Below are 16,486 nucleotides of genomic sequence, written 5' to 3' on the forward strand. Positions count from 1 at the left end.
TTCGCACCGGCTGCCGCTGCCGCCAGGTGACAGTAACAGATCAAAGGTACAACTGGCAAAGGCAAGGCTTCCCCGAAGGTTTGAGTTGAGCTTGGGTTTGAAGGATGCTAGACTCATCTGTAAAGATGGCCACTGAACCGAGTATTCACAGGCAAAACAGAGCCGGAAGCGGAGGAGAGCCGTGTTCGCTTGCTTACCGGAGCTGGAAGTGCTTGATTTTGGTGACCAGCAACTTGTAGTGGGCACCGTGGGGAGCCATTGATGCTACATCGACAAAGATCAGCTGTTCCAAAGGGCCGGTCTCATTGGTTGCTTTAGAAGGACATAGAGTGCGGCTGACTTCCTGGTAGTTGTAGCTCCTTTGGTATCTGCAGCCGTGGGTGGAGACAACATCAGCAAGGAGAAGGAGACGCAGTGAACAGAGCGAGGGAGAATTCTACCTCACTCTACTCCTCTCTGACTTGGCTTTAAGTCCTATGCTTTCAATTTCAGGCTGGGCCCATTGCTATGTATTGCACTAAGACAGACTCCTAAGTTATTCAAGAAAAAAACGCCAAAATATGAGGGAGGAATTCTCCTAATTAGGCTGCCAGTGGAGTCTTTTCTTTTTCAGTCTCACTGATTTCAAGTTAAAACAATCAGACTTAGTATTGAGCACTCAAGTTCCAGCTTTAAAAACCACGCAATAACACCTCATCAGATGCCTATCTCTCTATACCGTCTGGGCTTTGTATTGGTGCCACAGTGCTTTAATGAGCTCTCCTTGGCACAGCAGGTACTCTGCCAGGGCAGAGGGTTCTGTTGTTTTTCATGGTGTCTTCCTGAACCTCTTGGCTCTGCTCTGTAAACACCTCTGAGCAAAAAGTGAACTCGGAAGAGGTGTTTTGAAGAAGGGGGTTGGTACTGCTCCTATGTCGGCTGCCTACGGGACGATCCATTTTCAAAAGAGGGAATAGAATATTACGGTAGATTTTCAAATGGTGTAAATTCTTCTAGGTGCTGGAAATCTAGGCAGAATACTCATCTGAAATCCAGAGAGGATAGAAATGTATACCAATGACCAGCCTTGGGGCATTCATTGTCTGCATTTGGCAAGAACTACCTTGGCATTTGCATGCCTGAGTTCTCTTCTGGCTAAGGGGGAAAAACAGAACAGAATGAAACAAAACAAAACAAAACAAAACAAAACAGCCAGCTAAGTCTAAGGACATTGAAGAGTGTCAAATGTAGTGAAGTTGCTTGGGCAGAGAATACTTACAGTCCTTGGAAGGGTAGAGGAACCTGCCAGGACAACACTTGTTTCTGTTGGCGAACCACAACCAGGACTGGGTAGTCCAGGTTGTCAGAGGAACTGTTGACGTGCACCCGCACGGCCGTCACCTGTGGGGCGAGCGAAGGCAAGCTCACTGACATTTCCTCTCACCACGACAGGTGCCCCAAAAACCCCAGCTGTCTTTTATTATCCAGAGAGGGTCTCAACCTTGACCATGTGTTGAAGTTGCCCCCCCCCCCGGAAATAATTGATGTTTTGGATTACAATCAGCTTAAAATTCTGATTTGACGAGGCCAAATTACGGAGCCTTCCAACTGTAAGCTGAGGAGTTTGAGCTGAGCAGTCAACATTAAGGCTTCAAGAGTAACTCCAGAAGAGAAGAAAGAAAGAGATGGATGTATTTTTTCTTATTTAAATATAAGCATAAATAATACCAAAATCACCATCCCCAAAGCACCTCATAGTCTACAAGACACCCTCCTTCCCCCAGCTGTTGATAAACTTTGGGTATGCTAAATCATTCTGTTTCGATTCCTTTTTTAAAAAACAACCTGGGGGATGGTCTTTTGCTCCCTCTCCAACCTGCAGCACTCCCCCCCAACCCCAAGCTGAGTCCTTCCTGCTCAGGGGTAAGTAAGGCATTAACATACCCTCCCTCTCCTGCAGCTCAAAGAGCACACATCGTGATCTCGGATGAGCATAGTAAGCTAACTCTGCCTCTGGAGGAGCTACAGGGCTTTGGTATTTTCCTTAAAAAATTTACAATACCATATGAAATGAAGGAAAGTAAAGAAGGGTAAAAGAGAAACTAAAACTTAATCTTCCACGTGACATTTTATGGGTCTCTTGCCTTTATACTCTCTTCAAAGTGTCTTCGTTGGGGGGGGGCCTGTAAAATGGCTCAGCAGCCGGCCTGGTGGCTAAACTATTTGCCATGCAACCAGACCTCAGATCTCCAGGACCTAGGTAAAATGCTGGGTGGGCCGAGCTGCCTTTCTGCCTCAGCAGCGCTTGGAGACAGGGGACTCTGGGGCAAACTGAGAGAGGGATTAGCTACGTCAGCTTTGGTTTTGTCTCTGCCTCAGTGAATAAGCTGGGTGAGTTACTGAAGGTGCCTCTCATCTACTACCTCCAGATACACTTATGTACCCATGCGCCTACACTTGCAAACATGCATGTACACAGGTGCACACACACACACACACACACACACACACACACACACACACACGCAGAGGAATAAAAGATCTACCACACATTTCAGATGCAGGCTGAGAGGAAACAGGCCAGCCAGGGTGTTGTACCCCAACACTTAGTTCTCTCCATTCTCCCTGACCAAGCCACTGCTTCACATTTTCAATGTTAGCACAGCCAAAGAGTAATTTATTAATTTGATAAGAAACGCTTGCTCCCGAGGGAGCATTTCCTGTGCCTGCATGGTTTCCATGGAAATTGTGTTGCAGCTGATAACTGCTCAAACTCCATCTTTAGTGCAGAACGCTTTGTTAAACTGGGATTTCTGTGGGCCCCTCCATGTACTACTTGGAGTCTCAAGTTTCCTTCACTTCTCCCTTTACTTTCTGCCATGAACGGTTTCACCATGTACCTCTTCATCTATGCCCGAAACCTGGGGGTCCTGTCTGGGTCCTTCTCCCCCTTCACACTGTTCTCATCCATGCCTCCTTCCCTCCTTGGCCATGCTAAGCCCCACCCTCAATGCCCTCTTTGATAGCCTCTTTTCTCTATTAATTTGAGTCCCTCGGGGCTCTCTTCCTTCAGGGCTGTATCCCTTAAGATGTCAATTTCATCTGTGACTCCCTGTTTAAGAGACCTTAAATGGTTCAGAAACTTTTTCAATCTTATGACAAAGTAAGAAGGCGATAATAAATAGATCTGGATTTTTTCCAGCTTTGATAACTCCTAACATTTATTTTATCCATACCTTCTATTTCCACCTATTCCTTCACTGTACTCTGAAAAAAATGTACACACACACTCACACACATGCACACACACACACAGAACATATTACTTAATCATCAAACAGCTCAGTGTATAGTTCTAATTGGTATGGCTTCCTTAAGAAAATCCATAAACAGGGGTTAGAGAGATGGCTCAGCAGTTAAGAGCACTTGCTGCTTCTGAGAGGACCCAGGTTTGGTTCCCACTCTCCATGTTGTAGCTCACAACTGTTCTTAACTCCAGTTCTGGGGAACCAATGCCCTCTTTTGTCCTCTAAGGTACTAGACATGCAAGGTACACATACAAGTAGATTAATATTTATACACATACAGTAAAATAGTAAGTCTTAAAAGCACAAACAGTATGGTCTCACTACCATTTTAACTCTTTAATTTATCCGATATTTGCATGGATTTTGGAGCTTTTTGATTGTTTCAAAAATTTCTTTCGGTTTTACTTTTAAAATGGGGTACAAATTAAGTTAATTCATCTTGTCTGATACCAATACTTAATTCTTCTTTATTGCTGAATAATATTCCATTGCACAAATATACAACATTTTATTCATGTAATCTTCAGTTGATGAACATTTAAGTTACTTACACATTATGAGTATTTACAAACAATACTGTTATATTTGTGTATCAACTTTGTGTGAATATATATTTTCACTTCTTTCTTTGCTATATACTATGATTAGATTTCTGGAAGACATAGTACCTCTATAGTCAACTTTTTGAGGGACTGCCAAAATGTTTTTCCGAGTTGTATCATTTAACACTCCAGTAATTTGCATAGCCAGCAATGTTCCTAGTCTTTTTACTTCTTTGCCAACACTTGCTACTATCTTTATTCCAATCATCCTAGTGAGTAAAAGCTATATGTTATTGGAGACTGCACAGTATCTTATTTTTATTTCTTTGTTTCTGTTTTGATTTTTCGATAGGACTTCTCCAGTCTCTTAAAGTAGCCTTGAGCTCACAATCTCCCTTCCTCTGTTTCCCAAGTGCTGGGATTACAGGTGCTTGCCCTTATGCCTAACTGGTATTTTAGCTGTTAGTTTCTCTGCCTGGCTCTTCTAGGAAACTGCCAATATTGTTTTCAGACTCCCCAGAGCCTAGTAGAATAAATTACCTTAGAAGCAGGTTGACTTTTGAAAATGTAGTGCAAGCATTCCAGTACTAGACAGCATATGTGTTTACAGTGAGGTTTAACCTATGCTAAATAAACTTAGAGCAGTCAGAACCCAGGCAAATGGAAATGGGAAAATTTCTTCTTCCAGATTTCTCTTCCCTCCATTTTTCTCCTGTTGTTCTACTCATTGCCATGGCAAAACAACCTAGATGCCACCTCCCTTTTAGGGACTTAATGTCAGAGGGAGTTGCTCACATTTTTTTTTCTACACTTCATTATATGGCAGAAATTCCTGAACATTAGCAATTCCTGCCTTCCCAAGTGATTGTGAGTGTGTGTGTGTGTGTGTGTGTGTGTGTGTGTGTGTGTTTCTGATTCAGCCAATGAAGAACAAGCCTCAAACTATTCATTTCTAACACATGCTAGTGGGCAGTTGTGCCTGACTGGGGGCCTACACTTTGGAAGCACTGTTCTAAAGCCATCTCCTGGTCTACCAGATGACCCTGTGTGTTGTTGTGAGATGCCCAGCCATGAGCTCAGCACTGTGTGAGCAGCCTGGAAGCTGTTTTGTTGGGACTGATGTGAGAGCAGAAGAGACACATCATGGCTGTATTAATCTCCTCCATTGCTTATCCATCTCCACATCTTCATCTTCCTGGTTGGGTTTTCATAATCTACTTACTTTTTTAATTACTTAATAATGATCTTACTGGCCATATAAAGACAAACTGACATAATAAATTACACAACAGATCCTAGAGTAAGTGTTGTTTGACACTGGGCAGTTTTGCAAGATGAACAGATAATCTATTAGGCAGAGGAAAGGATGAGGGGCCAGCTGAAACCCTGCTCTGCCTTTCCAGAAGCTAAGGAGCGGCTGAGAAAATTGGATTATGCCTACCACAGTGAAGCAGGCTGTGTGAGGATGAAGCTTAAAGAAGGGTGGGCATTGCCCATGCTGTATGGATTCTAACACCTTGTAATAAACCATTCTCAAGACCTACATTTTTCTCCTGTTGCTTCTACTCATTGCCATGGCAAAACAACAAAATAAAAAAACAAAACCAAAAAATCATAGAGAGTGTTTTTTCCTGTATTTACTACCAGCAAGGAATCAATAGGCAAGAGAGAATATTTAAGTATTCCAACCACTGGTAGCATACAGATTATGCTTATGAAAGCTTTGAAAGTTTTGAGTCCCCCTTTTTAATCTTTTATGTCATTAGGGACATGCTCAAAATTGGAAGTGATACATTGTTCTTGCAAATTAAGAATAAAAAATGTTTAATTCTAAATTGGCTGTTTTTGCTAAAGACTACAGCTTCTGTTGGTTGAAACAGAGGCTGTTGGCTTCCATTGTTAAACACAGCAATGCTTGCCCTCTGATCTTGAAAAACAGACTGGACTAGTAACACAGTTACTGAGTGTTTGTGGATTGTCCCTTTGTTAATGTGTAACTGCTTAGCTAACCCTCCTGGATGTTTATCTGTTGGCTTTCAGGTCCTTCCATCCATTCTCTTCCCTTTCCTCCCATGCTCCCAATAGTCAGTAGGGTAGACCCAGACTCAGGAGCTCTGGGAGGGGCTGGGGATACACCAAAGGGACCCTTCCCACAAAGAAGGCATATTATCTTGGGACGAGTTTTGGGGCACAGGTTTTGTGGGTAGATTGGTGTGCCCCTCTCTCCACTGGCAGTCCTCCTTGCCTACAGGAGGTGGCCACTTTAGTCTCCATAACCTCAGCTGCTAGGATTCACAGCTAGGGTAACTCCCATAGTGTCCCACACTAGCCTCTCCTATTCTGTCCCAGGTTCCCACACACACACCTGGATCCCCATCCCCATTCCCCTTCACCCCCTCTGACATCCAGTTCCCTCCATCCATCCACCTCTGATGTCTATTTTATTTCCCCCTCTGAGTGAAGTTCAATCATCTTCCTTTGGGCCTTCCTTGTTCCTTAGCTTAGATCGTAGCATCGGAATCCTGCACTTTATGGCTAATGTCCACTTATAAGTGAGTACATACCATGTGCATCTTTCTGGGTCTGGGTTACCTCTCTCAGGGTATTTTCTAGTTCCACCCATTTGCCTGAAAATGTCATGATGTCTTTGTTTTTAACAGCTGAGGAGTATTCTATTGTGTAAATGTACCACATTTTCTTTACCCATTCTTTGGTTGAGGGATAAGATGCACAGAGATGAAGAAGGAGCAGAGATCGAGAGAATGACCAACCACTGACGGGCCCACCTTGAGACCCATCCCATGGGAGAGAGCTAACCCTGACACAACGATACTCTGCTATGCTTGCAGACTGGAACCTAACGTAACTGTCTCCTAAGAGACTTCATCCAGCAGCTGGTGGAAAGAGATTCAGAGACTCACAAGAAAACATTAGGCAGAGCTCAGGGAGTCTTGTGGAAGGGTTAGGGGTAGGATTGAGGAAGCCCACAGTGTGAAGGACACCACCACAAGAAGACTTAGAGTCAACTAACCTGGGTCCATCAGGGCTTACAATGACTGAACCACCAAACCAAAGAGCATGGAGGAGCTGGCCTAGGGCACCTACATATTTGTAGCAGATGTGCAGCTTGGCTTTCATGGGGGTCCAAGCTGGCTCTTCTACACAAGCTCTGCTATTGCCTGACTGACTGGGGCATACAATTATGGCTTACAGTGTTAGAAAACATTTCGTCTGGGCAGATGACAGGGTGATCACCTATCCAACTCTTCCACTGATAGATGAGGAGCCTGAGACGTAGAGGTGATATGACTTTGCCAAAGGTAATCAGGTGCTCAAGAAGCATGGACGAAACCAAGCTCCCCATGACTCAGTTTCCACAATGCTTGGTCAGAGTATAACGTCATCACTGTTTGGAATCATTGACTCCAACAAACACCTCTATGAATCTTCATTTATCCCACCAGGAAACCAAGATGCTATAAAAGCACCATACACGACAAGAATAGTATCATACAAGACAAGCTACACGCTAGGGCATGCATACATTTGCAATAGACTGGTATTTTAAATGAAGAACTCTAGCAATAAACAAGCAAGCAAACAAAAATAAACCCCAACCAATAGAAAATTGGATTAAGAATGTGTGATTCTTTGAACAGAAATGGCCCTATAAGCTTTATATATTTGAATGCTTGGCTGTAGGGAGTGATGTTAAATGGTAGGGCTTAGAAAGTGAGCCTTGCTGGCAGAAGTATGTCACTGGGGGTGGGCTTGGGAGTTTCAAATGCTCAAGCCAGGCATAGTCTTTATCAATCAATCTATCTGTCTATCTATCTATCTCTGTCTCTCGCTCTCCCTCCCCTCACCCCCACAGCATCTAAAGAGGGAAGAATAACCTAAAGATATATAAAAACTCAGCACTTTAGACTCTTCATAAAGACTAGGTGTCAAATGTTCTATCTCACTATGCTTGCAAGGCTAGAGAGTAAGACAGGATCTCTTGATGGCTGCTAATAAAAGTGTTATTTCATACAGCCAGTTTAGGAAGCAAGTAGAAAACAGGAATGGACATTGAAGATGTATTATCTTTTCACTCCTAAGTTTATAGACAAGAGCTTCAACACAAGTGCACATGCCCACACCCGGAACCTTGAATAAGTTCACTGAAGGCAAATGAAACAAACAAAAGAAGCCATACCACAGCAGAACCAAACATACAGCCACACAGCAGAACAACCAAAAATACAGCCACACAGCAGAACAACCAAAAATACAGCCACACAGCAGAACAACCAAAAACACACCGCAACGGGAGGCCACACACTGATTACAAGCGAATAACAGGAATGTGGATTGGTGTGGACATAACTCACAAAGACAAACTGAGAAAGAACAGGACGACCAGGACGCCACACTGTACAGTCCCTTTTAGGTAAACTTTGAGAGTAAGGAAAGCAACACTATAGGTTTATATGTGCACATTTAATAAAATATACCTTCATAGGAATAAAGATCAAAGGTGAGATTCTAGAGTCCAGAAACTTGAAAGGATCTGAGATTTTAACCTATTTGCCATGTTCAACAGTACTGGGGAAAAGACAAAATGCCCCAATTGGTGATGAATAACTTGTCACAGCACACAGGGTCAGCGTCACTGCCCCCTGCTGAGTATCCTGAATGTGACATGAGTAGGCCCAGAAAGATAGTCTACAGGAGAGGAACCCTGAGATTAGAGGACCTAAATAGAGTACCTATTTCAGGACAGGCGAGGAACCTGCTTGCTTTTAGTTCTAGAGGGAGGCATTGTGAACTTCATAATGCTGTTGGCAAAGCAAATATCCTTAAAATAACAAAAATAGAAAACAATTTCAATCAACCCTTTTCTGTAAGAGACCCATGAAGGACTGTCTCCCACAATGCTTGGCTTGAGGGGGTGACTGAAAAGGACAAAGGTGACGATAAATGAAACCTTTTTATGTCTCACTCTGAGTCACTGCACAAAGGTTTCTCACATTGTTTTCTCCATTTTCAAAAATCTGTTATGCTTTGTAGTAACAGAAAGAAGCCTGACATTCTGGCCTTTGGGTTTGCTTCTGGCTGAGCAGAGAGTAAAGAAGAGTGGCCAGCAGCCCCAGGAGAAGCGAGGTATGTGTGGAGCAGTAACTGGCTAGGCTAGATTCTGCGTGGTTGGATTAGGGATCTAGAGTGACCATGAAAAAATAGTGCAAGCCAGGTGCTTTAAATAATAGATATTCACTCGTCTCTGATTTGGGTGATTATATATTGAATCAGGTGAATGAGGGTAAGTGTGAAATTGTGGTGAAGCCAGACTGGGGTCTGGGTAGCTGCTCCAACAGGGTAGTGGATAGGAAGGTAAGGGTTTGTCTGAGAATGTTTGCACAAAATTCTTTCCACTTCACCTTGCCATCCTTGATGATAAATCACTATTCTTTTAATACAAGGAGATTTCATTTCCTGCTTTTTAGGAAGTAGAATGAAGGTTCTCAAGGGTCTCTAGAGGAAATGGTCATCATGCTGAAGAAGCACATCTGGAAGTGATGTGTTCAGACCTCCTTTAAACATGATGTCCTGGGGTGGCCAAACTTCAGAGGTATTTGGGAAAAAAAGAAGGCACTATTCCAGTTGTTTAAAGGAAGAAACATTTTAGAGATATTATATCCTGAGAAATATAATTGCTCAGCTGTTTTTCTTTGTGTATTCATGAAGTCTTTCACATAACGCAACATGTGATCAACCCTGTGTGTTTTTCTACTATTAACCCATATCATGCCGATTTAATTCTTGAGCCAGGCCAGTAAATTGTCAAAGGTAGACTTTGGCATTTACCTTTGCAACTGTACAACATACAGGCTTTCAGATGAGCAGCATGCATTGCTAAAGATTCTCTTGGCTTCCTAGAGCTAAACCATACTCTGCTGTCTAGATAAGCCACCGTCCACGTCTCTGTGGTCTCCTTGAAGGGCATATTGGTTGCTCCCGATTTGGGCCAATTGTGGGTAAAACCGTTGTAAATATTCGTGTAGCTATAAGCGATCAGCTCACTTTGTTAAATATCTGGATTGCGACGGCTGGATCAGACAGACTATATCGAGTGTTGGAAGGTCAACATCATCTTTCAAAGTGACCATTTTGTGTTCCCACCCCGATGAACAAGAGCTCTGGATGCGGCGATCCTTCAGGATAGTTACTGACAGTGTTTTGAATTCCTGAACTTCGCAGATACACAGTGCTAATGAGTCGTTTACATCAGTGGTTTCTTTCTTTTTTTTTTTTTAAAGATTTATTTATTTACTATATATAAGTACACTGTAGCTATCTTCAGACACACCAAAAGAGGGCATCAGATCCCATTACAGATAGTTGTGAGTCACCATGTGGTTGCTGGGATTTGAACTCAGGACCTCTGGAAGAGCAGTCAGTGCTCTTAACCACTGAGCCATCTCTCCAGCCCTCATCAGTGGTTTCTTAAGAATGTGTGCTGTTGAGCATTGTCTCACAGCCTGTCTTTCTAATTATCTTCTTTGATGAGGTGATGCTTAGGCCTTTTGATTAATATTAAATTGAAATTTTCAATTCATTGTTGTTAAGCTTCAAGGGTTTTGTTCGATTAATTTTGTATATGTTAGATACCAATCCTTTGGTAAATATGTTTTGTAATATTTTCTCCCCTTTTGTGACTTGTCATTTTATGTTCTCAACAGTTGTCATACATAGGGCATACATTTTAAATTGTGATGGGGTGTCATTTATCAACCCCTGTGCTGAGGGGAATACTTTTGGTGTCACGTCTAAAAAGTTGTCACCAAAGCAAATGTCACCTAGATTTCCTCCTGTGTTATCCTCCAGGAGTTTTTAAATTTTGCATTTCACGTTTAAATATATGACCCAAGTAACTTAATTTTTATGAAATGTATGATAAGAGCTCTGTCTAGATCAGCGATTCTCAACCTGTGGGATATTGAACTACCCTTTCACAGGGGTCACATATCAGATATCCTGCATATCAGATGTTTACATTATGATTCGTAATAGTAGCAAAATTACAGTTATCAAGTAGAAACAAAAATAATTTTAAGGTCAGGGGTCACCACACTGTGAGGTGGCTTACTTAAGGGTTGCAGCATGAGGAAAGTTGAGAACCATTGCTGTAGATTATTTCCCTTACACCGTCCAGTTCTTCCAGCATCATTTGCTGAAAAAACCCAGCCGTATACTGAAGGATGCTCAGGCAAACACTTGCTGCCTGGGGTCTTTCTCACCACCCTCAGCCTCCTCTGCTGCTACCCCCACCTCTGAGCTCTACCGCTCCCCTGTCTCTTTTCCTTGTGTGATTTACATCTGTATATCCCTCACCCTTCTTGGCTTTAAAATCTTTCATGAGCAAGATCAGCCATGATGATGCCTCTTCTCTGGGTGTGATCTACAGTGGATGAGGCTTTATAAAAAACAAAAAACAAACAAGAACAACAACAAAAAACAAAACAAAACAAAAAAAAAAAAAAAAAAGAAAGATTTTCTGTGTTGCTCGTCCCAGGAGACATCCATTGTTCTGACTTCTTGACTGATAGATAGTTTTGGTGAGTGATCTCCATTACTACAGAGCTGATCTCTCAATTGGCAAGATTTTGCTATAGAGTTTCAAGAACGCCGGCGACGGCGACGGGGCTGGGGATTTAGCTCAGTGGTAGAGTGCTTACCTAGGAAGCGCAAGGCCCTGGGTTCGGTCCCCAGCTCCGAAAAAAAAAAAAAAAAAAAAAAAAAAAAAAAAAAAAGAACGCCGGGGAGGAGGAGGGAAATGGCTTTCTCTTCTTCCTTTTCCTCTTCTTCCTCCTCCTTTCCCCCTCTTCCTCCTCTTTCTTCTCCTTTCTTGTTTACAGTCAGTAAGTGTCTGTGTTGATTTCATGCACTGTTATTTCCTTTCTTCCACTTGGTTGTCCCTTAGGTCTGCTTACCTTTGGAAATGTAATTGGACTGACAGCTGGGGTTTTTCTCTCTTCTTTTTCCATTACTAAAAGAGACTTACAGAAACCAAAAGAAAGGAGTTTGAACCTAAGTCATCCAAACTCTTCCCACTTGACATGGAGGAGACTAAAGCAAGGTAAATATTAATGATTTCTTATCCAAAATCATGTGCAAGCTATACAAGCTTGTGTCTGTAATCCCAGCACTCGGAAAGCCGAAATAAGAAGGCCAAGTGGCTGAAGACATTCTGGGCTTCATAAAGATACCCTATTTCAAAAACAAACAGCAAACGAAACCATGTAACTAGTTTGAAATCCAAGAATGTAACTTAAGTTTTGAAGAATATTTCTTTAGCATCTTTCCACAGAACCTTCCCACCTCCCAGAAGAGCACATCTGTTATATTTTTTCGTTAAGAACAAAAATAATTTTCAAAATGCCACGGTCAGACTTTCAGACACATCTCTTCATTGTGCAGTTTCAAAACCTTGTGTCTGACTGCCTTACATTCACTGGAACATTAAACAGGCAGTTTACGGTTACTGTTTTCCCACACTGACTGTGTGGACATTCATTGGTCTGCGTATCTATCTCTACATGCAGGGCCTGTAGTAAGTCACACTGTGAAGGTGGAAGGTTTTCTTCCGTGTTTCATAGGACCATGGCCAGCATCAGCCAATCAAAGGCATGCACACCCAGCCTGTTATTCCAGCGTAATCATTATCCCTAAGAACTAGTATTTCCAGATCCTCACTGAGCAGCTATGAAGATAAGCCACGACAAACAGGAACAGCCTATTGTTTCTGTCCTCCTAGATGAACCGCCTTATTGTGTGGACAGTGTCAACTCAAGGTTATTTTGATTAACTTCCTGGCTGGGAACACTTTGTAGGAATGACACAATTTTATTTTATTCTTGTACAGGTTTCAAGGGGAAAGCATGGGTTTATTTGGGTAACGAAGGCAGCACTTGAGGGTTAAGGAGAGTCAAGCAGTGGGGATGTACAAGGTTTGGAGAGATTTGTAGGCAGAGGAGTTCCAGAGCGGCTTCGAGGTGTAATGAAAATGGATGTGAGAGAAAGGGTGACCCAGGTTCAAGCAAGATTCTTAACTGCAAAGAAGAGAACCACTTGACTGACACAGCCAGAGGGCTTATTAGTAGGGTTGGACTAAGACAATGGCTCTGTCTGTAAAGTGATCGCCATGCAAACACGAGGACCTGAGTTCAGATACTGAGCACCCATGTAAAGGTGGCTTCATCTCTAACTACAGAGTCAGGAGGGTGCAGACAAGCAGATCCTGAGATCAGTAGACAGACAGCCTACCTAGTCAGTGGATGAGTTGCAGGTTCAGTAGAAACCCTGTCTCAAAAAATAAGGTAGAGAGTGATAGAGGAAGACATTCAATGTTGATCTTTGGCTTCCACACTCATGCTCCCACATACACACATATATGTGTGTGTGCGTATGCACATGTATACACAGGATATTGAATAGGTCATGGACCTGAGTTATCAAGCCCAGACAACGTTTGGGGATCAAGGTGACTAAGCTGCAAGATATCGTAGCAACCATCATAAGTAGAGGAATGGTTTAAATGGGAACCTCAACCTGGCAACACCTTCTGGTTATTAGATATGGTCACTGCCAAGTTCATTTGTGCTGTCCTCATCACCTGCACATGACAAATCTCTTCCCATCTTTGTCACTTGCTCATAGTTGAAGGTACTGAGTAGATGCATCTGGCTACTGAGCGTGGGCCATGCGTCTGTCCCTTTGACATCCTAGGTAACCTTATCTTCTACAAAATCCATGAAGCATTGTGCCATTGACATCAGTGGTTTGGGATGCCACATAGGCCTGAAACCAGCTCTACCACAAGTCCTCCGGGGTCGGGCTGAGGCTAGATCATTTTGGACCCAGACATAGACAGAGATCAAGGTGGCAAGGAAGGAAGATGAGGTGCCCCAGCCCTCTACTTGTGACCAACAAAAGACGTGATTCTCATCTGAGAGTCAGAGAGGACACCAAGGATGATCTGTCACTTCTGCCCTGATGTCACTGCGCAGTTAGAAATGGTTTATGCTCTTCAGTGTGGCCTTTCTAACGCCCCTTCTGTTTGTCTCAAGAATTGTTCTCATAGACATTGAAGAGGAAGCTGCTTGTAGATGCTTAGCTTTACACTGTTTACAAAGACGTCAATTTCCTCAGTAATATTCACAGTCATGAATACTTGTCGAAAGTTATAAGTGATCTCCATGTAGCAATTCTACCATAGAACAAATCGATGATGAGCTCCATCATATCACAACTCTTACAATCATAACAATAATTTTCTAGCATGTTCCATTTTCAGAGCATTACTTAAATAGGCCTTCAGATAGCTCTAGAAGGAGTTTGTCTGTAATGAAATCAGTCAGCATATTAAAAAAAAATCCAGAGAATGAATCCCTGGGTTTGGTCTCAAACCATAAAATAGTTATTTTTGCCTCTTTATCCCCCTCACAAGAGCAAGGCAAAGAAAGAGATAGCACAGATAAAGATGGGGAAAAAGCCAGACACCGATGAGCAAATTTAGCTGGCTGACTGGATGTCCAACCAGCACAAGCTGGTGCTCTCTTAAAGGAATAGAGCCTGGAGGTGACAAAGCCAGAGAGAATCCATTGGGATTGAGCAAGCCCAGGGAGATGATAAAGTGTAGCTGTTGGAGTTAGGGGAGAGCTAGGCAGGCCATGACAAGTTTTAGTCTTCTAGACATAATATCTTTGATACCAGTTCCTAGAAAAAATTCCCAGGCAGCATTTCCCAAGTGTGCTGTGCAGAGCGACAGGTCTTTAGGATGACCTTGGTGTTGCATGCAGAGGAGACTCCAAGTATATGACAACTTAGCTGCATTCGGCCAACCAGCATCCATTTTAGCTTGGGCATTCTTTGTTGTGGACCCAGGTAGAAGCAAGTCCCCTTCCACAGCACAAGTGGAACTCGGATGGCAGATCTCTCCCCTCCCCTGCCCCCGGCACTCCTACCAGGCTCCCTTTGGCATGTGCATACCCTTGGTGCTGCCAGTCAGTTCTGCCTTCCTACACTTTCACTTGGGAATCAAGGATGCTACAGGGCAGCCTCAGAGCCCAGGGCGGTTCTCCAAAGGTGGTGTGGCAACGGGGCGATGGCATTTGAAATCTTCCAAAGCCTCTCCATCGCTCTCAGGTTAATACCCCAACCTTCTTAACAAGACAACATCCCAACCGCAAGAGTCCTGTGTGCACCTCAAGCTCCAGCCAAATGGATTTTCTCCATTTCTCCCTCTGTGCTTCTCGCCCTTCCTCTCCTTACCTCTTACCTCTAGCCACAATGACCTATTTGGACGTTTTTTTCCTTGCTCTGTTCTCTCTCTACTTTTTTGGCGTGTAGGAAAACATTCTTCCCCAGAAACTTCCAAGTAAATTGAATAATTGTTTAACTAACACTGCATATAAACCACCCTCCTTTACAAAGACAGTAACCACATCTACATCGATGTCCAAACAATGCCTCATACAGAAAGGAATCAAATATTTACTGAATGAACTGAATGAACAGGCCGCTTGCCTGTGCTGTTCAGTGCTCCTGGCCTGCCCATGATTACACAGCCCTTCAATAGCTTCCCTGTGCATGCTGGAATTGAGACTTCTAACATAACATTTTGATAATGAACCAAAAGATGATGGCCTACAGGAACATTTTCATTTCTAGGTTATTGATAGCATAATGAAACGAACATGACATGATTTATACAGCATTTTTCTTAGAGACAAAAGCTCTGGATTGGGAACATTGAGAATCTGACAGTGGAAGAAATAAGAAGGCCCCAAGGGGTAAACTGCTCTTTTCAATGAGATGAATGAGCCGTTCCTAGAAGCCAAGCCATTAGAGGAAACTTTGATCCTGCCTGAGATGACTCCCTCTGCTTTGCCATTTGGGCCTGTAAGCTTGTCTCCACCGTGGGTAACAGATAGTCAATAATGACTCATGAATGGCCCAGAGCTCTTTTGCCAGCTGATCCCAGGGCACACGAAGAGTGGCTCTGCCTTCCCCTCCTCTTGGTGTCCCTACAGGTCAAACACACTGCCTCCCACTATTTGTCATCCGAGTGGTGACACTACCCAGGGAAGTGGAGAGCTGGGTGTCACGGGGCTCATACTATCTCTGAGGAAAATGAGGTCCATCCAGACATTTTATATCAACTTGTTCAAAGCCACACAGATGCTAGTCTGAGAGAAGAAGAGGAAAAAGAAGGAAGGAGGCCAGACGTGTAAATCTTCCCTCACTGTGGCCCAAGATAGTTTTCCAAGACTGGGCTGACAGGATTCTAACCAATCCTTGCACAGCCATCACAAGAATGGAGTTAATGCTGAAGGCTGATGTGAGTTCAAGCCCTGCCTCAGGTATGGAAAACTTGGTAAGAGCAGCTTCTCAGAAGGTAGGCTTTAGCCTGTAGGCCATCAGGATTCAGGACTGACGGCTGCTCTGCTCGGGGACAGTTTTCCACACAACTGTCAAGGCACAGGGGAGTTCTGGAGATAAAAGAAAAATTCTGTATGCTACTATAGCCGTGAGGTTTGACACGAACATTTCTTCAGGCCCATGGAACTGTGAAGCTATGGACGGTCAGTGGACAACAAACACAGTCATGTAGCA

At 43.2% G+C, this 16,486-nt stretch overlaps 1 protein-coding gene across 2 annotated transcripts in view; it reads right to left on the reverse strand.

Annotated features, from left to right (window-relative positions):
- Positions 1-16,486, reverse strand: part of Sidt1 (SID1 transmembrane family member 1) — an 89,870-nt gene that overhangs the window by 57,203 nt on the left and 16,181 nt on the right. For both annotated transcript variants that reach the window (XM_032900230.1, XM_032900229.1), the window contains exons 2-3: positions 1,259-1,380; positions 198-368 (exon numbers count right to left, since the gene is read on the reverse strand). In XM_032900230.1, coding sequence (XP_032756121.1) covers positions 198-368; positions 1,259-1,380 — 293 coding nt within the window. The remainder of the gene's footprint in view (positions 1-197; positions 369-1,258; positions 1,381-16,486) is intronic.

This window comes from Rattus rattus, chromosome 4, assembly GCF_011064425.1.
Source record: "Rattus rattus isolate New Zealand chromosome 4, Rrattus_CSIRO_v1, whole genome shotgun sequence".
Classification (NCBI taxonomy): Eukaryota; Metazoa; Chordata; class Mammalia; order Rodentia; family Muridae; genus Rattus; species Rattus rattus.